The 27,986-nt window shown below is 35.4% G+C and overlaps 2 protein-coding genes across 3 annotated transcripts in view; one reads left to right on the forward strand and one right to left on the reverse strand.

Annotated features, from left to right (window-relative positions):
* The window catches only part of LOC149786239 (transmembrane protein 39A-like), a 37,704-nt gene extending 36,853 nt beyond the window's left edge, over positions 1-851 (reverse strand). Inside the window, exon 1 of the mRNA XM_089976614.1 lies at positions 633-851. Coding sequence (XP_089832740.1) covers positions 633-712 — 80 coding nt within the window. The 5' untranslated portion in view covers positions 713-851. The remainder of the gene's footprint in view (positions 1-632) is intronic.
* On the forward strand, positions 818-27,813 carry LOC149786240 (protein LTO1 homolog). Of its 2 annotated transcripts, none has more exons than XM_089976617.1 (6): positions 818-978; positions 5,392-5,497; positions 9,932-10,002; positions 14,692-14,806; positions 21,696-21,840; positions 23,390-27,813. In XM_089976617.1, exons 1-5 carry the CDS (start codon positions 818-820, stop codon positions 21,762-21,764), a joined length of 522 nt encoding a protein of 173 aa, XP_089832743.1. In that variant the 3' UTR covers positions 21,765-21,840; positions 23,390-27,813. The 2 variants fall into 2 exon arrangements, with proteins under 2 accessions (XP_089832743.1, XP_089832744.1); XM_089976618.1 differs by lacking the exon at positions 818-978 and adding an exon at positions 1,442-2,078.
* Positions 27,814-27,986: the final 173 nt, after the last annotated feature.

Raw genomic sequence — 27,986 nt, forward strand, 5'->3', positions numbered from 1 at the left:
ACAAAGTATATTTTATGGTACAAATGATATTTTATGGTAATTAACTTTTTCGACTGATTCAATCAATTATTAATTTAAATATATTTAGGTCAATTCTTTAACCTAATTTATTTTTTAACTATGTAGGTAAATCTGCATATTCTTCAATTACCGGTATTCCGGATTTTCCATCACTGAACATAGCAACGATATGCACAACTAATTTCATACATATACCCAATCTCGCGAAAACTTGACTAGTTCCCGTTTTAAGTAAGATATATGCTAACGTGAGATAAATGGCGTTTTCAACAGAATGTGAACTTCGTAGTCCGGAAACGAGATCTTATTGTTTTATTCAGAAACTAATACACATATTTCATGAATCTTAAAGCTACGAGAACATTTTAAATAATAGTAAAAACTAAAGTACTGTGAGTTATATGATCCGTACTACCAGCTGTTATAATTCACTGCAATGTTTAGTTTTTCCCTTAGTAAAATGAAGTCGCATGGTTAAAATACATAGTGTAATAACTTAATTGGTATGATGAACCTAACTGTACGTTTATAGTGAATTTGACAGGCAGTTGCAATCAATCCAGATTTTCAATCACTTGTTTTTCTTCATGCATTTTGGCTCAATTATTTACCCATTTCCCATTCCCTTATGAGAGTTAGATGAATACGATGATGTCTGCAGTCTTGACAAAATTCTTCGACCTGCAGGCATTTTTACTAAAATTTAGATCCATGAACAGAGATTTCATCCGCAAGTTTCTTGCGGAAATCGATAGACTGAGTAGTTTAAACTTATTCACAAATTTTATATTTAAGAATGTTTACAAAACCAGTCTGCAGAGTGAACGTTAAAAAAAAAAATCTCCATGTTTTTATTCGTGTCGATCGTGAAGCATTTTATCTAGCAGAAATGTTCCAAGATGGGATGAAAAGTGATACTGACGATATTTTCCATGATGTTGTTATGTCAGAGGAAAGGTAAATATAAATGAGTGGAACTAAAGGAAAAGAAGGTGCCATGTTATCGTTTTGCGGTGTAAATATAGATTGTGTCCTTTTATAATTTTATCCGAACGCATAATCAGTTATAAATAAATAAAATAGCAATACGACAGTTACTAGACACATTGGGCCATTTCAGGGTGACATCTCATTTAGTGTAGGTGAAAATGTGGCCCATTTTCTCACAGAAGGACTGAGCTAGCTGCCAGACAACCGTTTACGGCACGATCTTTACTTTTAAAAGTGTAGTTTTGTTTTTACTGAGCAAAGTTATAGTTAGTCCTACAACGTAAGACACATCACCTGACATTTTTGTTCTGGGGGAGGGGTGATGTGTCTTACTGCCTAACTAACGTCGCTGTGTAGCGTATTTTTATGTCGACTAACAGTGTAACGAAAGTCAGATTTTCAGAAATATCACACACAAGTGGCAACCAATAACGACGCTTTTCTACAAAGTAAAGTTATAATGTTTTTATCAGATTTTATTTACCCTTGTGTCTTTTCTCTAATAAATTAAAATTCTCACAAAAGAAATGGACCTGTTTTAAAGTTTTGTAGGCCTACATTTCAGTTCACTGGAAAGCGATGAAAGGGGGGAATGCCAAAATCGGGTTAAGTTGAAATATTATTCTCAAATGAAACGAATAAAAATATATTATGCCTATTGGAACTGTAAGCAATATTTTGTTTCATTCAAGAAACATATCCCCAACATGAACCTACTTAAACATACTTCGGTATACCACAACTATTGTTGCATTTGCAACAAATTCAGCTGTATGTCAATGGAACATGAAAATATGTCCATTTACTAGTGTCTTATTTTCATTCTGCCAGGATAAAGACAGCATAGTAAGTATATTAATTCAACATAAATTAGTGGAAGAGTGTCGATATAGGCTGCCAGTGTGTGAGACATTGCTGAAAGTTTGACTACTCATTCCGATGTCAACTGACATCAGAACACGCTATAAAGGCCGTTATTTGGGTAGTAAGACAGCATTAAAACAAAAACAACATGTGCTATGTCTTACATTGTAGGACTAAGTTATAGCAAGAGTCGAAAGGGTCATGTAAGTGCATTACTGATATAAATTTAACAATTAATTTTAGTTTTAAAATTTAATTGTAATATAGTTCTAAGAAAGTTTATTCAATGTGATTTTGAGTGATTTGCACACCAATTGTCATAAATAAATTTCCGGACGAAACTTATCAGTCTCCCTGGAATTGTTTGCAATGTAGTTTGGCATTAGACTGGGTCAAGAAAGTTGATACTGGTGCAGAGGGAGTACAGTCCCGTAAGCAAGAATTCACACGCATTTTCAGTTATCTCCCACATACCATACATAAGATATATACAAAATTACATAATTACAGTAAAACCTGTTTTGAGAGACCACATTCTTAGTGCACCAATTTATTAATTATATTGCATTGTGACCTGTTGTGGGAGAACACCTGTCTTGAGAGACCATAATTTTTTGGCAAAAGAGGTGGTCTTTAAGACAGGTTCTACTGTACCTCTAATTTATTGGACTTGTTTGGCTGGTTTTTTCTTCTTTTCTGCAGGTATTTTGCCTGGCTTTGTTTATAAATAACGACATTGTTGTGTGTCTGTTTATGTTTGTTTTACAACTTAACAAGTTAACAGCAGGCACTTTTCCTGTTACATCATAGCATGCGATAAATGTGATCACCATGACTGGGCGACTTAAGTCTAAAAATGTCAATGTATGTTATCACTGAATTTGCCTTTAAGCATTTCTTGTTGAATTTATACAATAATCTTCAATTAAATTCTGATGGACAAGGAACAAAATTAAGTGGATAAATACCACTGAAAGGTATGTGTAATCAAATTCTCCCAAATGATACTTGTAGCTTCAAAAATTTATTCAGTGCATACATGATCAATGTGAGTTGTGCTATAAAACTTAGTGGTTATAATAAGGAAAATCTTATACTGTTGTATCATCAGTTTTTGTGGGGGATCAATTTTCGTGGTTTTCATTGTTGCCCCGAACCATGAATTTATACCCCCAGCAAAAAATGAGCCACGTAGGATGATGACCCCCCCCATTTTTTTTAAAGTGTTTCATTCCTAGAGATTAATACAGCTACTAGTATTTGATAAATCAAAGTCAATACTGTAATCTGGTAATTAAATATTGGCTTTTACATGTGTTTGTTTTGTTTTTTATTTTAAACTTTTGAAACAAGAATTATAAATAATTTTATATTGTTTCAATGCACACGTTTGATAAGGTATCCGATAGCTGTAATTTTACAGTCACTGCCTTAAATCGATATGTGAGGTAAGTAAGGATAGAGAGAAAATAGAGAAAAAGCATAACGTATTAAAACAATAGTAATACTGAAAATGAAAGAAAAAAATAGTCAAATAACAGTATATGAAAATTAAATTTAATGCTTCTTCAAATCAATCCTTCATTCGAGTACAACTGTTGTTGAAACATTTAAATCCTTCTGAATGCATATTTCATTTTATCCATGCACTTTTAATCCAAAAGAACAACAATCCTGTAAAACACTATAACTATTTCTTGAAACACTATTTATAGCATAGTATTAAAGCTCACACTTCACATTTTTGGACAAAGCCACTGTATCAACATCGTGTCGATCAAGTCTCATGGTACTCACCAATGCTTCTCAGGTAAATAATCCCCATTTTGCTGAATTAAACAAGCCCAGCTTTCTCAGTACCACTGATAATTAGGTCCGGTCTTTCACTCATTATCCATTCAGAGTGAACTGACTTGATTAATGAGGTTGCAAGGTTTACTAATACTGTGCACTGATCATCACCAGTAACATCTTTTTCCGTAATGGCATCCATGACCTATTTAGCATATACCACTTGTGGAAGTGTGACTTAATTCTACTTTAATAACCGATTGGTCTAGTGTGGTTGGTTGTGTCAGCTTCCTTTCATGTTGAGCACTCAAACATAAACATAGTGAAAGTGAATAATCTTGACAGGTGTTTTGTTTGTGCTCATGGAGATGGAAGTATTGTTTTAGTGTTGTTGGCTGTGTCTACTTTGACTGATGTTATTCACTTGGTCAAAAACATGGTGTAAGTATTGAACTTGCCAGGTCTTTAATTTGTGCTCATTTAGGTGGTAGTATTGCTTTAAATATTAAAGTGACTGCCATTTGCGTCAGCATAGTTTTATTCTTTTGTATTCTTTATTTTGGGTATTTGTAGAGGTTAAACCATGAAATTAAATACCTACTAATATACAAACTTTGACAGACAAAACCATGAATTTAAGTACCCACAAAAATGACCTTTTAACAAAACCACGAAAATTGAGCCCAGCGAAAATAAATATTACAGTATCTCTAACTTTATAAAATCCTGCTATGAACTTAGAATTCATAATGTGCGTCAGCTGATGCAAACTCCTTCAAGATACTGCATCAGTTGCCACAACCATTTACCATCCAGTGGTTACTTATTCATGACTAGCTGTGATATCATACCATGAAAGTATATATGACACTTTCTGAAAAAAATGACTTGAATCATCTGCAAGTCCAGCAACCCAAAAATCTCGATTTGCAGGAGCATGCATTCCTGCAATCATTATGAGGATAGACCTAAAAATCTTGTAACACAAGAACTTTTTGAACTACAGGATCTGGACATCAGTCCAACAGAAACAGGTCAAGTTAAGAATTCAGAAAGATAAACAAAATGGTTTTGATTGGATTTGCCATGCTTAAAATTAATAAAAAAATTAGAGGACTTCAAAGCCTTCATGTTCAGACAAACAAAGGTGCAAGAATAAGTACCATTTGTTACAGAATTAGAGAAATGAATCTGTCTCAATATTCAAACAACATAGTACATGTTCGAGATAATGATGATAGTGTCTGACACTTTCTATAAGAAACTGCACATGAATATGACAGGCTTATATATGATACAGTATATGTCACAAAACTGATTTTGCTATGAACATAATTGTGTCAGGAATACTGCCAAGGTCTGATGTGGATGAACAATACTTGTGAACATCACAATTTATTTTTTATAGAACACTATGCTTGCTATTATTCTCAAAATGGTGAGTTGACCGAACTTTTGTAGTTCCATTAAAAACATTGATTATTATAATAATCTGTATATTGTACATAAGTACATCTACATTATAGAGAATTCCTGCAGATGGAATTGTTTTGTACTAAATCAGTTACTTTCAATAAATAATGCATCATTATTATTAATATTATTACTTATATCAAAATTTTGTTATATTAGATGTTTTTAAATTGAATATTGATATATACATGAGCCTAAAAAATATTGTAAAATGTGTATGACTATGTGAATAAGAATTCCCTCAAATTTCAGGAGCCAAGTAGAGGGTTACCAGGAGGGACTTGTGATTGGGAAAAAAGCAGGTCTTCAGGAAGGTTATCGTCTTGGCTGGGAAAAAGGAGCAGCTATAAATTCAGAGGTTAATTTGCATTTGTTTTCTTTTTCTTTCTTCCTCTTCTATTTTATACAGTATCCTGTGTGTGTATGCACCCCTCATGCACAATGGGTTCCATTAACATAAACCGCACTAGAGTGAGGGCATGACGTGTGTATGTGTATGTATATATGCACCCTCGCACACAGTGGGGTCCAGTAACATAGACCGCACTATAGTGAGGGCATGAAAAATGAAGAAGGAGGTGCCATCCCAGCTAGATGTTTGATTTGATATGACAATTGGGGGGTTGTGGCACTGGTTAACCCTCTTTACCTCATGCAAGTGCCTTTGGATGCCTCTACTCCATTCTCGTGGAAGCGCCTTTGGATGCCTCTACCCAATTCGCATGGAAGCACCTTTGGACGCCTCTACACCATTCTCATGGAAGTGCCTTTCGACGTCTGCTGTAAACATCAGCCATTTTAAGCGGGTTTTCATAGCACCACCTTCGGTGAAAATCCCCTATTAGCTACTACATTCATTGGTGTGAATGACCAGTACATCTGACTATGTGTTCGCTCTTTATGCTCTGGTCAAAATCTTCTATTTAAAGTAACTGGGTTGTATTCTCCACTCTCTAAAATGGAGCTCGCGGATTTTGTTCAGTACTTACTTGAGTTTTAATGATTAGAATCACAACTATGAAAGCTTAAATAACTTAGGTAAAGGCTCTGATCTTGATGTAGGCAGAAATTAGTTTTTATAAATTTTCAAATTCAGATGATTTAGTGATGTAGACACAGACAAAGAGCTTGTAAATTTCAAGTATGAGAAATGACAGCTATGGTTGTTCACTTGGCTACACTGACTTGACGGTGAATGAGTTCTCTCAAGATTTTAAAGCACATAAAATTTCTTCTGTAAAAAATAATTATACAGCTGTAACAATCGGATTTTGCTCTTAAATCTTTCCGTATGTAATATATGTGTACCAGATATGTAAAATGGTTAAAATTGCTGTTTAACATAACATACACTACACTGCTTAACAGTTAACAGGCAGGTCTATGTGTATAGAGTTGAATAGGTAACAGGTATTTTATTTATAGCACACTGCACTGGGTAACTTTGCTGCATGTATATCAAAGGGCTAAAAAGCCTTACATTCTATGAGGTAAAGGGTTAATGACTAAATATTCACTTTATAATTATAATTGCATTCGGAAAATTGTCAATAAATGGCATTTTCTAATGAAATTGTTTGCTTTTTGGTATAAATTACTATTATTTTCAGGCACTCCGGTGGCCTAGTAGTTAGAGCATCCACCTTGGATGCTGGAAGTCATGGGTTTGAACCCCGGCCAAGTAATACCAAAGACTTATAAAAATGATACTTACAGCTGCCTCACTTGGTGCCCAGCTTTAAGAGGTTAGTGTTAGGACTGGTTGGCCTGGTGTCAAGATAATGTAACTGGTTGGTACATCATACTATATGCCTGCAGCATGATGCCCCAGTGCTAGACATCACTATAAACTGCCACACCGTAGACATTGTAGCGATATGACTGAAAAATTGTTAAAGCTACACAAAAAATCTAAATCACACACACACACCCTTATTAATCCTTTGAATAATCATGTAGGTAAGAGATGGAGCAATAATATCAGCAGATTTATCTTTAAGACCTATCTGATTGGCTTCATTGAATCCATAGAATTTAACTTTTTTCACTTCACTTATTTTATCTACATGTCACATTAATAGTAGAGTGAATTCTACATTTTCAGGTATCTTAAGACTTAACACAATTTTTTAATTTTGTATTTTTTATAAGTATTTGATATATTGGAAGGTATATGCTTCAGTAATGATGTGCTCATTGAATTGGTTAGTATTATTATGCATATCATCATTTTCCCCATGAATTGGGATCTTACATTTTCTGTTTGGACTAAAATCCTTCAGAATTTTCCAGATTTGTTGTGTTCTTTCTGCATTTTCAACGGATGTTTTATAAATATTTCTTTTAGCATACTGAATCTTAGCAGTACATCTGTAATGCAAGAGCGATGCCAGTCATTGACTTGTGTGGTGAAAATATGGGCAGGAATGAGAAATAATGAGAGAGAGACATGCCCAAGCTATGTTTTAAGACTTCCTCTTTAAGAAGCCAATAAATATTTAATTGTGAATGTACTTTTGGCTTGATCACAAATCTGTTGCAGCTTAAAGATTAATGATGTTTGCCTTAAAGTCTGTCCATCTGTCTGTCACTACAGCCATCAGTGCACTGTGGCTTCTATTTCAAGGTTTTTGGATTTATGCTTTCCTTTTCATTTAAGTCATTTTATCTTATACTATTACTTGTATAGTAGCATAAGTTTGTATGAAAATGTTTCATGCGCAGTATTATACGCATAAGTCAAAACTATGTCACTTTGACCTATATTTAACATGCCTGTGACTAGCATCAGCCTGCCAGTGATTTTTGTTAACATTTAAATTGGCTCAGTTTCTCAACCACTTTCCTTTGCAGAATTGTGTAACCCAATATGCATTGGTATCATGAGGAATATTATGCTCTTCAATCAGAACTAGTTTATCGTGACCTATATTTCATGCTCCAGTGACTGCATTGACCTTCGTATTTAGTTATGATTATTGGGCACTGGTCCGTTGAATGTAGAGCAATGTAATCTGGGATAATAACATCATAATGAGCACTAAATCATTTAAACACAAAGCTTTGCAATCCAGCCATCCCTACCCTACATTTGTGGTTTTCTTGTCTGTAATACAGATATTTACTGTTATTTGTACTTATTGCCCCAATGCCACTGTTTATTATAAATTTCACCATTCTTTCAGTCTTACTTAAGTCTGGAATGAATGAAATGATTTGTTAACAAAGGAAGGAAATAATTTGTTAACAAAGCTATCTGACATAAACCTTTCTTTGAAATAATCATAAAGTTATGTTTAAATGATGTTCAAATATTCAGTTTAGAATTAAGAGGTGCCATACCTTAATTTAATCAACAAAGTTGCTTGTAATTCTCTTCCTTTTTGGGGAGCCCAGAGTGGCTGAGTGGTCTAAAGCGCTCTCCTTTACGGATCACTGCCATCTCACCTCTGTCGGTGGCGGTTCGAGTCTCGGATTCAGCCAATGTGTGTATGTGAGAAAGTTTGCCAGTAGCTTCTCGTGGGTCGGTGGTTCTTTCCGGGTTTTTTCCAGTTTCTTCCTCCACCATTAATACTGGCCGCCATATATAGCCTATCGTGTGCTGAAAAATGGCTTTAAGCCCCACAACAACAACAACAACAACTTCTTTTTTGGGAGTGCTCTAAAACCAGTGATGTGATACATTTGACAAATTCCATTAGTGACTAATATCAACAACACTTGCATGTAGAACACAATTTGAATCAAGAGGGAATGATCAGAGGAAAGCCTGCTTTTTTAAGCTGATCTGAGAAGAAAAAGGATGCAGTAGATAAACATCTGCCGGGGAGATGGAAGACTTTGAAGGGTATAACTTGGGTTAAAGACAGTCTGTCATAGTGTTGTATTGGCTTCTTATGTTTACAATGGTGATGTCATCAAATCTTGTGTTCCAGGTTTTGACTGAAATCAGTTAACCTATGGATATCAGTGATCAACATCAGATTAATCCATACACATGAAAAATGGCAGAGTTTCTTAGTTCAAGGGAGAAATTACATTGATCATAAAGTGATGACACATCGATACTACTGTATCTGTTCTCAAGGGAACCCACTGCTGTTTAGGACCAATATCTTTGATGTGATGTGATGTGATTTTGGATTTTTAATGTAGCTTTAACAATTTTTCAGTCATATGGCTACGATGTCTGCAGTGTGGTAGTTTATAGAGATGATTGGCACTGGGGCATCATGCTGTAGACACACAGCATGATGTCCCACCCAGTCACATTATCCTGACACTAGGCCGACAAATCCTAACACTAACCTCTTAATGCTGAGCGCCAAGCGAGGCAGCTGTTTGTACCATTTTTGTAAGTCTTTGGTATGACTCGACCGGGGATCGAACCCATGACCTCCAGCATCCAAGGCGGACACTCTAACCACTAGACCACTGGAGCGGTTCCAATATCTTTGAAGATTCAGTATTATTTGGATGGTTTGGCATAATGACTTAAATGCAAGTTTGATAATTGGTAATGTATAGCTGTACTTATCCATAGCTGTTCAGTTGTTAAGGCATTGGACTTGTGGCCAAAAGGGTGTGGGTTTGCTTGACAAAATCAGCCCAGCCCAGATTGGCTGCTGTGGTGCCTGCTTGTGCTAGGCATTGTAATCTCCCTGCCTTTGCACTGTGCAGTCTTGATATGTTGTAAAACACAAAACCAAACCAAAACCTACCCCATGCATAATAGGGAGGTTGTTGTTCAAAATATTTGCTAGAACCTATATGATGCATGTTATTCTTTCAGTTGGGGTTTTACTATGGATTTGCTAAAACACTCGTAGAAAGCTTGGAGAAAAACCCCAAGTCCAAACAAAGGTAAGAGTCCTTTGATTAAATATTCTTGAACTATCAAACTTATATTTTAAAAATTATGTGCATTTATTGATACAATAGGAAAAATAATTTTTTAATTGTATTATTTAAATGACACTTGAAACTATGACTGTATTGTAGGGAAGTGTGAGAATGTGAATTTTAGATTTTGATTACTGATCAGGGTTAACTCCTTCTTTAACCTGACTTTTGCCCTCACTGCAAAAGCACATGTCCATGATAACTCCATGTGAGTGACAAATGTGAGTAGACAATTCCACAAATCACATCTACAATGTTACATATGTTTATTTTCACAAGTATATTGGTTCTCTTGGTGATTTCGTCTTGCAGCTGTTGTTCTGCTTAATTTATTTTATTGAATAAGTAGCCTTGATGTTCCATCACAGTATTTCTATTAATGTCACAGTTAATAATAAAAGCATGTCCAGAGTCATTTCTGGGTGTAACACACACATTGTTTCCCAGAAAAATATTTGTCTGGTGGTCGTGTGCATGCTTTTATTTTTGCCAAAAACTACATTGATTATGTTCTTGTTTTGTACAGTCAACAATCATTATAGTTTTCCTTCAAGAACTATTACATGGGCAAGTGCATTTTTGGCAAATGTCACTGTTTTCCTTTCACCACTCTACGTTTCTTGGTTCATCGTACTTTTCAGACAATTTTTTTCTCAGTGGAAGTTTATGTGAATTTCTTTGTTGTTACTATGATCTTACTGATGGGGAAGGTTCAGTAATTTGTCCTGTATTCTTTCTGGTAAATTCACATGCTGGCTGCCTGAGACCTTCCCACATGGATTTTCTAGGTTATTTGCATTTGTAATGAGCACCATTTCCTCAGTTCATGCATCTTCCCAGCTGTACCCAGTAATCTCCCTCAGTATCCACTTGTACCACAGCCTCTCCATGTATGTATCAGTTGATGTCATTTGTACTTTTAACACAAGCCGTATCCATTTGAAGGGTCTGGAATAAATGGCATGTATTGGATTGTCAAAAATTCACTGGTGACTTCTTTGGTAAATAATTGCAAAACTGATTTCATCATTGATTCATACGCAGGTGGTTGTAGCCATGGCACATTTGCAATTGCCTTGCTGATGTCTTTATGTATATGGACAACATTATTGAGCATTGCTTGACAATTCAGGACAAGTTTGGTGCATTCTGTCAACTTGCCACTAAAATTGTGCATGAGTGCACTCTGATGTAACGACTCGCATGGCACCAACAGCACCTTCAGGGTCTCATGGATAGTCGTTGTAGGCATGGTGAAGCTCATCTGGGTATTCCAGGTCAACTTAAGAGAAGTTTCCTATGTTACTGTTCTGATTGTACTCAGGTATGTGATTGTGTATATTCATATGCACACATCGGTTGCATCATCAACATCTCTGCAGGTTGTTAGCATAAAAGAACATGATGTAACTGTTCGGGAGTACAGATATTTGTATCCATCCATGTAAGGTTTGTTTGCACAAGTGTAACAATGACTCATTGTGGAAGTCCTACCATGTATACCACATTCAAGAAACAAATGTTGATCAAAGTTAGTGAGCAGTTCCAACTTGATATAGGTTTTCAATGCAGCACATCCCTATCCATTCCTGGTGATGAGAAGTAGTGTGGAAGGATCAAGCTTTTGGGTGGTGGCGTCATGAAAAGCTTCAGGGATATTATCCATGAGCAGTCGATTGTACTTGTCAGTAGATTTCTTTGAGAATTAAAGGCATGTTATTGTCTTCAGCTGATGCATATATTTTTTCCAGTCAACAGAAGCATTATAATTAGTACTGAATACATTAGTGTGAATTTGCAACCTCAGATGAGCACCTAGGGTGCCAAACAACATCCTAGAAAGTACAGAAGTTGTTTCAGATGTGACTACCTGTCAAAGAATATAGTGCAGTAGACACTGATGTTTCATCATTCATCAGAATTGACACATTGTGCACATCTCAACCTGAGCTGGATGTTTCCTCAATTAATAAAGAAGAATATAAATTTTTGCAAGCATGATTCAAACCTCGAATGTCCCAATTGTGACACGACCAATATGGTCATGGTGAACTCTTGAAAATGGAAAGAAAATAACTTTTATACCAACATAGCAGCACTGGTGAAAAATATGTGATACACCCCCACACCTGCAGCCAGTGTTAAAACAAATCCCTAATCATTAATTGGGACAGCCATCAATAATAATTTGATTCATTTTTGCATGATCACTGACCAGTTTTGATAATTGTCCTGAATGGTTTGAGACATTGTGATTCCTATTTGAGAATTAAATATGCAGAATAGAAAATTTCTCAGATTAAACTATCCTATGTAATATTTGCTGAACTTTGAACAAGCACAATCCTGTTCCAAGAACAATCAGGCAGATTCAGTCAGTACAAGCATCCCATGTGGGGTTTTATTTGGGGAACCTTGATAAAAAAAGAAGTAAGGTCTCAGGCTCGCATTATTAACTCACAGGGATGTATCGTTGATTCATGTTTATTTTCAGTTGGTGAAAAGTCAGGTATAAAAGGAGTTTGTAACCAAATTGTATAATGCCCATTCTCACACTACTCTTACTGTATATAACACTGGAAACTATAACTTTGTCATGCTGTACATAACACACAAAACTATGACTTTGTTACACTGCATATAGTACTGGAAACAATGACATCATCTGTACATAAAATTGGAAGCTATGACTTTGTCACACTGTTCTTAGCACTGGAAGCTATGACTTTGTCATACTGTACACAGCACTGGAAACTACGACTTTATCACATTGTACATAACACTGGGAACTGACTTTGTTATACTGTACATAGCACTAGAAACTGATTTTTTTCACACTGTACATAGCGCTGGAAACTCTAGACTGTCATACTGTACAGAACACTGGAAGCTATGACATTGTCATACTGTACATAGCACTGGAAGCTAATGACATCATACTGTACATAGCACTGGAAACTGATTTTGTTACTGTACATAGCACTAGAAGTCTTACTGTCATACTGTACATAACAGCAACACTGAAAGCTATGACATTGACATACTGTACGTAGCACTGGAAACTGACTGTCATACTGTACATAGTACATAGTACTGGAAGCTATGACATTGTTATACTGTACATAGCACTGGAAATTCTGACTTTGTCATACTGTACATAACACTGGAAGCTATGACATCATACTGTACATAACACTGGAAGCTATGAATTTGTCATACTGTACATAACACTGGAAGCAATGACTTTGTCATACTGTACATAACACTTGAAACTGACTTTGTCACACTGTTCAAAGCACTGGAAGCTTTGACACTGTCATACATGACATAGCACTGGAAACTATGTTTTTGTCTCTGTACAAAGCACTGGAACCTCTGACTTTGTCATACTGTACATAACACTGAAAGCTATGACATTAACATACTGTACATATCACTGGAAGCTATGATGCCATACTGTACATAACACTGGAAGCTATGACTTTGTCATACTGTACACAGCACTGCAAACTATGACTTTGCCATACTGTACACAACACTGTAAGCTATGACTTCATCATACTGTACATAGCACTGGAAGCTGACTTTGTTACACTATAAATAGCACTGGAAACTATGGCATTGTCATATTGTAAATAGGACTGGAAACTATGACATTGTCATATTTTAATAGTACTGGAAACTATAACTGTCATACTATAAAAAAAGTGGCTGCATCTTTATCCTAGGTTTATAAAAATCTGTTTAATAGATTGCTTTGTCAACAGAACATTTGGTACTAGTTGAATCTATTATTATTCAAATTATTATTGCTGTTGTTGTCAAATACAGTACCACCTTATTATGACACTGTCCATGGGAGCCAGTGAGTATATAGCCATATATTGAAACTGTCTTATAATGAAGTATATATACAAACGCCTTATTATAATACTGTCCTTATAACACTGTCCATGGTAGCCACTGAGTATACAGCTAAATATTGAAACTGTCTGATAATGAAGTATATTTACATTTATAGCAGTTTCATTATAACACTGTCTTGAGAGCCAGTGTGTATACATCCGTATCTTGAAACTGTCTTATAATGAATTATATATACATATATATTACTGCCTCATTATAACACTGTCCTTGAGAGCCAGTGTGTTCACAGCAATATATTGAAAATGTCTTATAGTGAGGTGTGTGTGTATATATATATATATATATATATATATATATATATATATATATATATATATATATATACATAGTACTGTCTCATCATAACACTATCCATGGGAGCCAGTGAATAAACAACTATATATTGAATCTGTCTTATAATGAATTATATCTACATATATAGTATTGCCTCAGTATAACACTGTCCTTGATGGCCAGTGTGTATAGTCTTATATTGAAACTGTCTTATAATGAGGTGTGTGTGTATATATAAATATATAGTACTGCCTCATTATAATGCTGTCTTTGAGTCATTGATTGCACAGCCTTATAATTACACTGCTTCACCATAAAGAACATGATACATACCACTTAATGAAGTAGGATTCATGACTATAAATGACTTGTAACAGGAACAGTGTTATAATGAAAGGCTATAGTGAGAGAGTGATTTGTACTGTAGCTCTTTTTTGTATTTTTCAACAGGGCCCAGAAAACCCTTCAGAGTTTGATACAGAAAATAGAAACCTTTCCCCGCCATAATCCTGTACACTCTGAACTGCAGGAGCAGCTGGCCAGCATACGTGCCAAGTTTAAACAGGTTATTGTATCCCCATTGAAGTATAGACTTTGACAAAGTTTTGTAGACAGATTGGATGGTTGTCATTATTGTGTTTAGCAGAAATTCTTTATACACTGTCATAGAAATTCAGTGACAGTTCAGATTAAAGAAATAATGATGTATGAATTAAAGTTATAAATTAAAACCTATGATATGTAGGCAACAAACAGTGTTTTCACAACAATGAAAATAACAGTTACAGGTTCTGTTATATTCCTAATTCCTAATTAATTGTATGCTAATTGCATTGGATAATTATTGTCAGTTTGCTTTACAATTTTGTTAGTGAGAAGCAAGACATAGGAGTCACTTTTCCTGTTGCATTGGTGCCTATATTATTGTCATCATTAATTGTTCATTATGGTTTTGGCTCATTTGGGCTCATTATATAGGTTCAGGACCAAATACTTTATATTTTACAGATATTCCTGTGATATTATTTCCAAAAAGTCCTTGACATGATTTGAGTGTATTGTAGTACATAATGTGCTAGTTGATATGGATCTATGCTAATCTTGTCAGTCATACCAGTATGATAACAGGATAGAACCTGATCTGCTGTCACTTGTGTGATAGCATCAAGTCTGTGTTAGTCATGATTTTCAGTGAAAAGAGTAACCCTACTTTGCTATCACATATGCCGATGTTAGTTATGATTTCCAGTGAAAAGGAAAGATCCTTTCCTTCTGTCACATAATGCAAAGTCACTAGGTCTATGTTAGTTATGATTTCTGGAAATCAGTAGTAGTAGACCCTGCTATGCTGTCGCACATGCAAGGGCACTAAATCAATGATATTGATTATTTCCAGGGAACAGGGTAGTTGTTGTTGTTGTGGGTTTAATGCCGTTTCTCAGCACATGATAGGCAGTACTTGGTGGCCAGTACAGCTGTTAGAGGCAGAACCTGGGGAAAACCTTGGTACAGCCCTGGTACGAACCAGTGACCCATTGGAAGTTACTAGTAAGCTTTCTCACATTGGATGAGCCTGAGATTTGAACCCACAGTGACAGAGGTAAGATGGCATTGGTCAGTAAAGGCTAGCACTTTAGACTACTTTGCCACCTGTAATCCCAAAAAGGGTAATAGACTTTGCAATGTTGTCACACGTGCAAATGCACTAAACCCTTGTTAGTGATGATTTCCAATGAACAGGGTAGTAGATCTTGCTACACTGTCATACATTCAAGAGCACTTGGTCAATGGTAGTCATGGTTTCAGGGTTGTAGACCATAATCACGCTTGCAAAGGCACTATGCCTAAGTTGTTTACAGTTAGATATACACCATACGTACATAAATACACAGTAAGTCCCAGAAATGTTGAAAAGAGTCTATTTATAGAAGTTTCTAATGCACAGCTTCTGAAGGTTAGGCATGACATAGGTATCACTTTTCTAATTGCATTGTTGATGTTTATAGGCATGGGGCATAGGCATTATTAAGTTTTGGCATTTAGCTTCATTTTTCAGACACAGTTACATACAGGGTCATGAAACTTGATAGCTACATTCAACTTAAATGGTTCTACTCACCACAGGCAAAAGTAAGTCACATTGATGGACTTTCCATATTCCAATGTTTTATAACTGACCATTGTTGCATGTAGAGGCTCGAAACTTGATTGCTGCATTCATTCTGAGAGGTACAATTTACTGTGTGCAAAAGTAGGTCACAGTGACCTTTTTTCCCACTTCAGTGATTATGCCATGTTGTATGTGTATGTTGCTGATCAGATTTTGATTAAACTTGGTATGTAGGCTTGTATCATCAAGATCTCAAAGTTTGAATATGAGCAAGATCTATACATTTTAATTAAGTATTTTGCTGTCTCCAGAGCAGTGTTTCCCTTTACCCTCATTTGCGCTTCAGAAACCCCCAAATTTTTAATTTGACCCCCATTTTTGGTACCAAAGTTTGTTTTTTACTCAGTCTGACCCCCCAGTTTTGACACCAAGGTGATTTTTGACTCTCAGTCTTGCACCCCTAGGGGATACACTGCTCCAGAGGCTTCCATTCTGAACCTTTCTTGATTACAATTACTATACAAGATTGTGGACAAGTTTAATGAAGACATCAGACTAGTGCATATTAATGAGGTGATTTGGCATCAGATTTGCTCAGCTCAATATCCCCGTCGAGTCATAGTTTTTAAAATCAAACTTGGTATGTTAAATAATCTCATTAATGTCTTGCACAAGTTGGATAATTAGGGAGATCTACACATGTTAACGAGGTATTCTCTATTCTGATTGGCTGAGCTTATTGCAACATTTGAGGCAGTATTTTTTAAAGAATCTGATCAGTATTGGTATGCTGACTTTAATAATTAAAATCTTATGCGAGTTTCATGATTAGTGCCATTAATGGTATTGAAGGAAAATTAACTGATTGTTATGAACTGGTTGCATTAAAATGTAAATTGTGGTGAGAATTTTTATATATGCAGTGATTTGGTTAGCACTCTTGTAATATCACCCTTTCTTTTCTGCAGTTGATTTTCCCAATGCACAGGATGTTGCCATATTTGCAAGCACTTCACTTTTGAAAGCACTGTACTATTCTGCACATGTGACCTTTGTTCAGTACATTTAGGTTATGGGACAGATTGATAGTTATTTGAAAGTGACTCAGAATTTTGGCATATTAAATACCAGATGTCATTGCTAAATTTGCAGTATTTTGATAAAATTTTGAGTTTTTCATAATGAATCAGCAATGATCTTGCCTTAGTGAAAAGTGTTAGATTTCTGGAGTAGGTTGCAAAGATTTGACAGACTTATAAACTGCTTGCTCATGTATCTCCACAATCTGAATTCATTGCCATTAAATACTAAACAGTTTTGTTTGAAACAGTTCAGAAATAATTGCAACAGTATGACTGGTGTGTCATGATAGAATATGACCTATTGATTTTAAAGTTAATGTATTCATGATGTGGCTCTCATAGCCCATACTATTGATGTGGCTCCCATAGCCCATACTATTGATGTGACTCTCATAGCCCATACTATTGATGTGACTCTCATAGCCCAGACTATTGATGTGACTCTCATAGCCCAGACTATTGATGTGACTCTCATAGCCCAGACTTTTGATGTGATTCTGATAGCCCAGACTGTTGATGTAACTCTCATAGCCCAGACTATCGATGTGACTCTCATAGCCCAGACTATCGATGTGACTCTCATAGCCCAGACTGTTGATGTGACTCCCATAGCCCAGACTATTGATGTGACTCTCATAGCCCAGACTATTGATGCGACTCTCATAGCCAAGACTATTGATGTGACTCTCAAAGCCCAGACTATTGATGTGACTCCCATAGCCCAGACTATTGATCTGACTCTCATAGCCCAGACTATTGTTGTGACTCATAGCCCAGATTATTTATGTGACTCATAGCCCAGATTATTTATGTGACTTGCATAGCCCAGACTATTAATGTGACTCTCATAGCCCAGACTATTGATGTGACTCTCATAGCCCAGACTATTGATGTGACTCTCATAGCCAAGGCTATTGATGTGACTCTCATAGCCAAGGCTATTGATGTTAATGTTGCAGTTAATCAGCCACAGCTTTTAAACTGGTGGATTTGAATCAAATTTTGGTGTGAAATTTAATTCACTCAGTATGTATTCAAGATATTTATGAAACTATGAGTTTTATTTATGACAAAATATTGTATCTGACTGAGCCTTGTTTTCATTTATGACAGGATATTGTATCTGTTTGACTGAGCCTTGTTTTCATATATGACAGGATTTTGTATTTGTTTGACTGAGTCTTGTTTTCATTTATGACAGGACTTTGTATTTGAGTTACTGAGCCTTGTTTATATTTATGACAGGATATTGTATTTGACTGAATGAGCCTTGTTTCCACTCTAGAGGCACAGTCTAATAAAAGTTGAGATCTCCAACATGAATCAGACCTGACAGATACTGATACAAGGTCATTTTCTGTTGACCTTTTGATTCACCTGTTAAAAATCACAGCTTTCAAATTTATGAAAGTGAAACTCTTCATTAAGAACATATAATATATAATCTCTCCCGTACATGTGACAGAATCAGGGTTTAATATATAATCTCTCCCGTATATGTGACAGAATCAGGGTTTCACATCAGTAACACTCCATAACACGAAATTCTGACAAGTTACTGAAATAAGTGGACTGGGAATTGCATACAGTATATACTTAAAGTCGAGTCATTTTGCAAACAACAAAGATCCTGATCTGTCATAGCATAATGCACCTGCATGTCATGGTCTATGCTGTTTGTTCTACTGATTATACCTAACAGACTGCTCAGACCCACATCTGCCAGCACATTATGCGCCAGCAGATCTGGGCCTTTGCAGTTTGACTCAAGTCATAAGCGAGTATATACATCAGGTTAGCAGAACAATAACCATTATCTTATTATAAGTAGATTCTGATTTTAGTCAGATTGTCTAGAGGCAACACTTCTGGTCAGAATTTGATCAGAAATTAAGTAGGTAAGCTTTATTATTAAGATCATAGTTGAGTTGGACAATGAGCAAGATTGAAGTATATTAATGAAGTGATATGGCACCGGATTGGCTGGCTTGTTGTTATTATAGATTTTTATATTACTAATCAGCTTTTAATCACACTTTGCTCAAATCTCTGACACGTTTGATGGTGAGTGACATTAGTGATGAGTTTTGCCACATGTGCTTCTCTTCAGACACTCATATTTTCATTGTTCCCACTGTTAAAATAGTCACATGGATGTTCTGCTGCATAAAGGGCCCAGCTACTTGGAATGAATTGCAGATTGATCCTAGCTACAAGGACACTGTGGTCTCATTCAGGAGTGCTCTTAAAACTCACTTATTTTGACTACAAGACTTAAAAACTTGATAATGTTTACTTCTTTAATTGTTGTCAGCATGTTTTTGTATTGTAATTTCATGATGCTTATTTTGGTAATCTTGTCGTTATATTTGTTTTTATGTTATCTAATATAATTGTAAATCACTAGTTTCTGAATAGTCTACATTATTATTATTGTTATTATTATTATTCTTAATGCCACACTGGAAGCTATATTTTTTACCCAGATTTGATTAAACTGATATAGGTATGTATCATAAAGAATTTGAGCTTGTTACAACTCTAGAGGGCATAGCTGTGATCATATCATCAGAATATTTTTGATTTTTGCAAGAGATTTGCATAATAATGAGGCATTCTGCCATCCAGTTAACCCTTTACCTCATAGAATATATGGCTTTTTAGCCCTTCGATACACATGTAGCAAAGTTACCCAGTGCAGTGTGTTATAAATAGAACACCTGTTACCTATTCGACTCCATACACATAGGACTGCCTGTTAACTGTTAAGAAATGCAGTGTATGTTACATTTAACAGCATTTTTAACCATTTTACATTTTTGGTACACATCTATTATGTATGGAAAAATTTAAGAGTAAAGTCTGATCGTTATAGCTGTGTAATTATTTTTCACGGAAGAATTTTTTATGTGCTTTAAAATCTTGAGAGAACTCGTTCTCCATCAAGTCAGTGAAGCAGCATGACCAACCGTAGCTGCCATTTCTCATACTCAAAATTTACAAGTTCTTTATGTGCGTCTACATCACTAAATCATCTGAATTTGATAATTTATAAAAACTAATTGCTGCCCACATCAATATCAGAGCCTTTACCTAAGTTATTTAAGCTTTCATAGTTGTGATTCTAATCGTTAAAACTTGAGTAAGTACTGAACAATATCCGCGAGCTCCATTTTAGAGAGTGGAGAATACGACCCAGTTACTTTAAATAGAAGACTTTGACCAGAGCATAAACAGTGACCACGTGATCTGACGTAATGGTCATTCACAGAAATGAATGTAGCATCTAATAGTGGGGTTTTCCCGAAGGTGGCGCTTTGAAAACCTGCTTAAATTGGCTGATGTTTACAGCAGGCATCTGAAGGTGCATGCATGCGAATCAGGTAGAGGCGGCCAAAGGCGCTTTTATGTGAATCGGGTAGAGGTGTCCAAAGACGCCTGTATGCAAATGGAGTAGAGGCATCCAGAGGCACTTGCATGAGGTAAAGGGTTAAGTTTATCATTCCAGAGGCAGTATTTCTAATTTCAATTGGATTAAACTAGGTTAATAGGTCGTGTAGTCAAGATCTCAGATAAGTTTGATTATGAGTGACATCTGCTAATATACCGTATATACTCACTTGTAAGTCAACACCAACTGCAAAATGCACAGACCCAGATTTGCCTTCACAAAATATACTGACAGATCCGGGTTTATGCAGATTGTTAGGAGTAATTAGTAGAACAAACAACATAGACCCTGATTTGCAGGTGGATTATGCATGGCTTGTAAGCAAGTCTAAAAGCTTAAGTCATCATGGTCTTTTATGAGTCTGATCATAAGATACATCTGTACAGATTAATCATTTTATGAGTCTGATCATAAGATACATCTGTACAGATTAATCATTTTATGAGTCTGATCATAAGATAAATCCGTACAGATTAATCATTTATGAGTCTGATCATAAAATACATCTGTACAGATTAATCATTTTATGAGTCTGATCATAAGATACATCCGTACAGATTAATCATTTTACGAGTCTGATCACAAGATACATCCGTACAGATTAATCATTTATGTCAGCAGGCTGAGCAGTTCTATGCCCATTGGGATCTCCAGTTAGACAAATATTTGCTTATGAAAAGTTGCGTGCAGTAACCCACTCCATTTGCTGTAGTGGTTTTGCTAAGTGTTTTTCTTCCTTCTAAACTTTGCCACGACAGATAAAGCAATACAAAAAAAATCTTATAGCAAGTAAAGTCTCTTTTTTCTTCAGCTCTCATCATTATTGGGATTGCAACCTGAGTTCAAGAGAGAAGACAAGGTGAAGGGTGTTTCCTTTTGATACAGGAACATGTACAACTGTGCAGGGTCATTGGAACTAACTTCCAGATTATGTTCCCAGTACATTGCAAAAGATGGTATGTGGAATTCATGATTTGTTTTCTTCATTTAAAACAGTTTTCCTCCTAGCCATTTGAGGGGTAAATCTTGTTAACTGCTGAGTGTTGAAACAATCTCAGATATTCTCCAGCAATAACAAGATTTTCATATTAGCTGCTGTGGTAGACGTATTGGAAGTCAGATTTGTACCTTTTTCTTTAGAACAAAGTAGATATTTAAGAAATTTTTAGGCGTTGGTACAGCCATCCAATGCTTGGCGATGCTGATGTATACAACGTAACATGCCAGCTGGCTGCGAGCATGCTTGGTGATCACAGCCTCTGCCCCAGCCATTACAATCCTAATACTGATGACTTCTCCATTAATTCTAACTTTCTTGATCCAATCTTGTATCTCCGCATCAAGCATGCTTCCTAGCATCAAAGGATTGCCCAGGGGTGATTTGGGTAAATCATGAAGTTCTTATCCATCCTGCTTTTTTAACTTTATGTATTGGTCCCGCATACTCCATACGGTGGTCTCACTGATTGTACAACTCAGATCGCTTCTGAATTTGCAGGCTGCCATGGCAACACCATTATCAGTTGAGTATCTCGCTATCTTTGCCTGGATTTCCACTTTATAACTGTTATACTCTCCTCGCTTTCTTTTCTGGGACAGTGAATGAAGCAGGGGTTCTACTGTGTCATTAGCTGCCTGGTAAACAAGCACCTTTGCTGTGTTTGCAGCTTCTGACGGGTTAGAAAGTCCAGGAACTGAGAGTGGGTCTAAGTTGAATTTTACCACTCTTAAGCCACTGTGTTAATGTCATGATCGTCAGAAAGTACTGATGGTGCAACTTGATGGACAGTGGTTTAAGTAAGAGATCATTCGTATGTACTTTAATAACTGATCGGCCTAGTGTTGTTGGCTGCGTCGGCTTCCTTTGGTGTTGAGCACTCAAACGAAAGCATGGTGAAAGTGATTAATCTTGACTTGTTTTATTTGTGCTCATAGAGATGGAAGTATTGTTTTAGTATTGTTGGCTGCATCGACTTCAACTGATGTTATTCACTTGGTCAAAAACACAGTGTAAGTATTGAAATTGCCTGGTCTTTGATTTGTACTCATACAGGAGGTAGTATTGTTTTAAACATTAAAGTGGCCTCCATTTGCATTGGCATAGTTTTATTCTTTTGTATTCTTTATTTTGCAAAGGTTAATCCATGAAATTAAATACCTACTGATATGCAAACTTTGACAGGCAAAACCATGAATTTAAGTACCCACGAAAATGCTTTCTTTTACAAAACCACGAAAATTGAGACCAACGAAAATGAGTGACACAGTAAAACCTGTCTTGAAGTGAGACCACATTCTCAGTGCACAATTTATTGATTATATAGGATTATGACCTGTTATAAGAGACCACCTGTCTTGAGAGACCATAATTTTTTGGCAAAAGAGGTGGTCTTTCAAGACAGGTTCTACTGTATTGTGAAAATTTCAGTGTTTATTATCCTGTATTTGTCTCTACTAAGAATAATAATATATGCTTGTGATTTTTGTTATGATATAATATTTCAGGTCCAGTATTGGGCGGTGATGGTGAGACAAGACAGCCGATATCAGGTCCAGTAATAGGCACGGAATGCGAGACGTGATTTCAGGTCCAATATATGGCCATGATGGTGAGAAAAGACGGACAATTTAAATCAGTTGAGACCTGAAACAGGAAGAGTGATATGTGCATGTAGCAGTGATTTCTTTGGAGAGGTTGTCACTGAAGCCAATTGTTTGTCCCGATTCACACAACAGATATTAAAGTTTTTGTGCAGAGGGTGACTCCTTCCAAAATCACCAGCCTCTATTCCTGGACCTGTATCTGTAAAACTTCTGAATGTTCTAGAATCCATTATTCAAGATAAAGTGCATGACATCTGTTTTAAAAATGTAGATGATGCTCTTGTGAATTTTACAGATCATAACTGTAGTTGCTAATAGTTTCTGGTTACACAGGAGAATAAACTACAGTCTGATGTTTTCCTTGTATGGTAAATTCTGATTTAAAACTTTTGTTCAGAACCCATTTGTACAGGACAGATGATCCAGAGAAACAAATCACTGAGAAAAATACTGGCAACTTGTTTTCAAAGACTTCTAGTTCCATAGATGCAAAAATATAAAAATTGATGTGCAAATTTAAAACTCCTCCTTTGGACATCTTATTATTTGGCATATATGTTGTTTTCAACTCGAACACCATTCAGAGAGTGTGTGTGTGTGTATGTGCGTGTGAGAATTTGGATTTTTAACGTAGTTTTTACAAGTTTTCAGTCATATTGCTTTGATTATAGTGATGTCTAGCACTGTGACATGATGCTGCAGACATGTAGCATCATGTCTCACCCAGTCCCATTTTCCTGACACCATGCCCATTCAGAGAAAACTTGTAAGTTCTTCTTGTTTTTTATTTTTTTTAAAACCCATACTAGTTGAGGAACACGATTCCAAGGATAACTTACCAACATTTCTGGGGGGCCCCGAGTGGCCTAAGCGCTCTCTGTTATGGATCACTGCCATCTCAACTCTGTCTGCATGGGTTCGAGTCTAGGATTCGGCATAATGTGTGTATGTGAGAAAGCTTGCCAGTAGCTTCTCATGGGTCGGTGGTTCTTCCTGAGGTTTTCCCGGGTTATTCCTCCACCATTAATACTGGCCGCCATGCATAGCCTGTCATGTGCTGAAAAATGGTGTTAAACCCCACAACAACAACAACAACAAACATTTCTTGTTATCAGATAATCTTGTGACAATAAATATATTGTACATAAAAAGAAGAGAACACTCACATGCATATCACATGCATGTAACATGTAACAGGGTTCCCACGCTATCGGGAAAAAGTCAGGAGAAATGATTAAAAAAATTCCTGACCGTGAAAAGTCCTTTAATTTTGAAAATATTGATGAAAATTGGGAAAACCCTGGAATTTTCCACCTCCATTTGACGCTCAAAACAATTATGTAATTGAGTTGTAACTAAACTGATTGTGAATTAAATTTATCAAGTTCTAACCAGAATATTTCGGAGGGTGCAGTATGGATCATTTGGTTGCTTGCGATAAACATATGCTGAGTCAATCCAGATGCCCAGTGGATTAGATTCATAAAGTAGACTTTTATTTTCAAAGTCAGCTGAATATCCATATCTTTCCTTACATGGAAGGTATGAAAACCAGTCTAGCATCACAAGAGGCCAACATGATGGTGGCAAAGCGTAGCCGCTTACTGGATGGCCTAGCAAACTTTAAACGTTAGATCGAGTGATGCATGCATGAAATCGATGTGAAAATTACTTATTTTCTCAGAAATTGTGAGTATTAAAATCATTATGTCTTTAATCTGCTGAAAGACAAGATAAAACTACATTGTTGATGAAATATAACCTGGTACTCGTGATTTGCATTGCTAGTCGCACGAGTACACAAATCTTACAACGCCTATTTTCAAATGTTGTAGAGAAGAAAATAAACAAATATTAAATGAAAGTCTTATACTGGTTTTAATAACAATACAAAAACGAAAGAACACAAAAATTCTTATTTATATATTCGGAGTTCTGAGTTTTGTTGTATCTCGTTGTATCATGTGACTACCACTTTGACATATGCTCTCTGCTTGATAAATCAGACTGGCCGGATTGCTGGTTTTTACAAAAAGTATCTGACTTTCATTTAATATAATTGAATTTCTGTACAACAACATTATAAAGGAGTTTGTTTTTGATATTACATAACTATTGGACTTCCGATGTCGTCATTTGAGATTTGTGAAGTCATGTGACTAGTAATGCAAATGGCGAGTACTGGGTCAAGTTTCATTACGCCGTAGTTTCGTCTTATCTGTCAGCAGAATAACGACATAACAGTTATAATACTTGCCATTTCTGAGAAAAAAAATCATTTTCCTATAAATTTCATGCAAGTATGAGTCGATATAACATAAGTTTAAATTTTATAAGCCCGCTGGTAAGCAACTACCATATTTTGCTACTGCACGGTGGCAACAAATTCCAAATTTTCTATATGCAGTTGCAATGACCCCACACCCCAACATAAATATCCAAATATGAAAAATGGGTCTGGAATATTTGGAGGAAACCCGGATTAGAAAACGGACTGCTATTCGTTTTAAGCCAAAGTTGTAATCCAATTGTTGAATCTCGGAGCTGAAATGAGAAATTGTCGTCCCTTGTATTATATATTAAAAAATTATGTGAGCCCCTGTATCAATTTCAGTTTGGGGACTGGTTTAATGAATTACAAGACAAGTTGATTTTACAGAAAATTCAGTCCTTGTCTATACAAAAGTATATAATTTTCAAGGTCTTTTGTCAAAATTTAAATCAACCCTTTTGAAAATGTTTTTTAAGTGATGGATTTTGAACCAGATCATCTTAAAGAGATTAGGTTGTTTGAAAAAGCTTGTTTGGGATTTTATTGACATAGATAAATTCAGGGTTAAACTCTTTTTGTTACAAGACAAGATTCTAATTATCTGCATTTATTGTTTTTTTTATAGATACTATATGTAATAGGAAATGTTACTTTCTATGAGATGCATATATATATATATATATATATATATATATATATATATATATATATATATATATATATATTGCAATAGAATTCTTTAGAATTGAAGGTTTGAAAGGAAACAAAACATAATTTATGTTCATTATGTTGTTCCCACTTAGCAACATAATGCAGCAAAATAAAATTAGAATTTTTATTCTGTACATTGAAATGACTTTACATGCCAATTTATAGGAATATAATCAAACTTATTTCATGTGATACATTTTATGGTTTTGTACTTGATCATCTTTTCTGACTTCTATGTTTTTGGAGAGCCATGAAAGAGAAACATCTTTAGATTTAGAAAATGCATGTTTTATAATCTAAAATGTTCTTCAATTCCATTCAGTAATGGTCATATGTGAACCTTGAAAAAAGTAATTTCATCCTGGAAAACCCCTGGAAATGACCTGGAAATTTATCTTTAGAAAAGCTTGGGAACCATGTGTGTAATCACTATAGTGGAAGGTGTTACATATATTAGATTTAATTTATATTTGATTTAAGTTGTATTTGATTCGAATTGATTGTTTATGGGTTTTGGAATCTTTTTATTTTCTTTACATGTCAATATAATGTAATTTTGTTTACTATGAATCTGATATTTTCCAGAAAATTCAGTTTGACCCGAGTTTCAACTTAGATTTCTAATAATAAAAACACTTATTTCTATTTTTGGCATTGTTCCTGACCTTGATTGAGGGTCAAGTAAACAACTTTTTATAGGAGTAAAATGATTGGTTCTTATCAAGTTCATGCAGGAGCTATGTGACTTTTACATGTAAACATGATCACGTCATCATCTATTTCGCAATATATTTTGCCATTAGGCATTTCCGAAATTGTGAAATACTTAGTATTAATAGTGATGCTTAGAGGGAGCGATCTTGGAGTCCAGGGCTTTTAAAAAATTGATGTCGAGTTATTTTCTTCTGTTGTGACCAGAAAGGAACTTTTGAGTCTTTGAGTTAATAGTTAATTTTTCTCCAAATTATTTTGACTCTCAAAGAGTCATTGGTTTCTCTGGAAATATTATTGTATTCATGCAGAATTCTTGAAAATGGACATTTATTGAAAATTCTGTTTGGATTTCCAAGACCAGAGGATAAATTATTGTGTTTGTACAAAGAACTGTAGACGTCAACACTGTACTGGCTACAGGATACGTCATCGCCTTCCATCTTGGATTCTTCGTCGGGACTCAAACTTGAAATCATTAGAACATTTCAATATTATGACTGCAAAAACATTATTCGTGGATTATTCTTGTATGAATTTTGGATTTGGTTCTGGAAACCATAAGTTCTCATATTTTTTCATTTTTACAGTATTTTTCCAGGGAAATAAATTATTTATTATATTTTTAAAAGCTTGTTGTTTTCACTTTCTTGTGTTACTGTTTATTCGAGTCTAAATACGTAACAAAGGATTTTGTGTATTGAATACAAATGTATAAGTATCATATTTATCAAGACATTTATAAAAAGTATTATGTACCAAATATTTCCAGGACTTGGAAATTATGAATTTTAAGGAAGAAGT

This window comes from Sinohyriopsis cumingii, chromosome 12, assembly GCF_028554795.1.
Source record: "Sinohyriopsis cumingii isolate HCF-2022 chromosome 12, ASM2855479v2, whole genome shotgun sequence".
In the NCBI taxonomy this organism is placed as follows: domain Eukaryota; kingdom Metazoa; phylum Mollusca; class Bivalvia; order Unionida; family Unionidae; genus Sinohyriopsis; species Sinohyriopsis cumingii.

Excerpts from the sequence above, each read along its gene's own strand:
- LOC149786240 (XM_089976617.1), top strand. The coding sequence starts at position 818 with ATGTTTACAAAACCAGTCTGCAGAGTGAACGTTAAAAAAAAAAATCTC. Across the intron at positions 979-5,391 it reads GTTGTTATGTCAGAGGAAAG|GAGCCAAGTAGAGGGTTACC; the intron begins GTAAATATAAAT and ends CTCAAATTTCAG. Across the intron at positions 5,498-9,931 it reads GAGCAGCTATAAATTCAGAG|TTGGGGTTTTACTATGGATT; the intron begins GTTAATTTGCAT and ends TTATTCTTTCAG.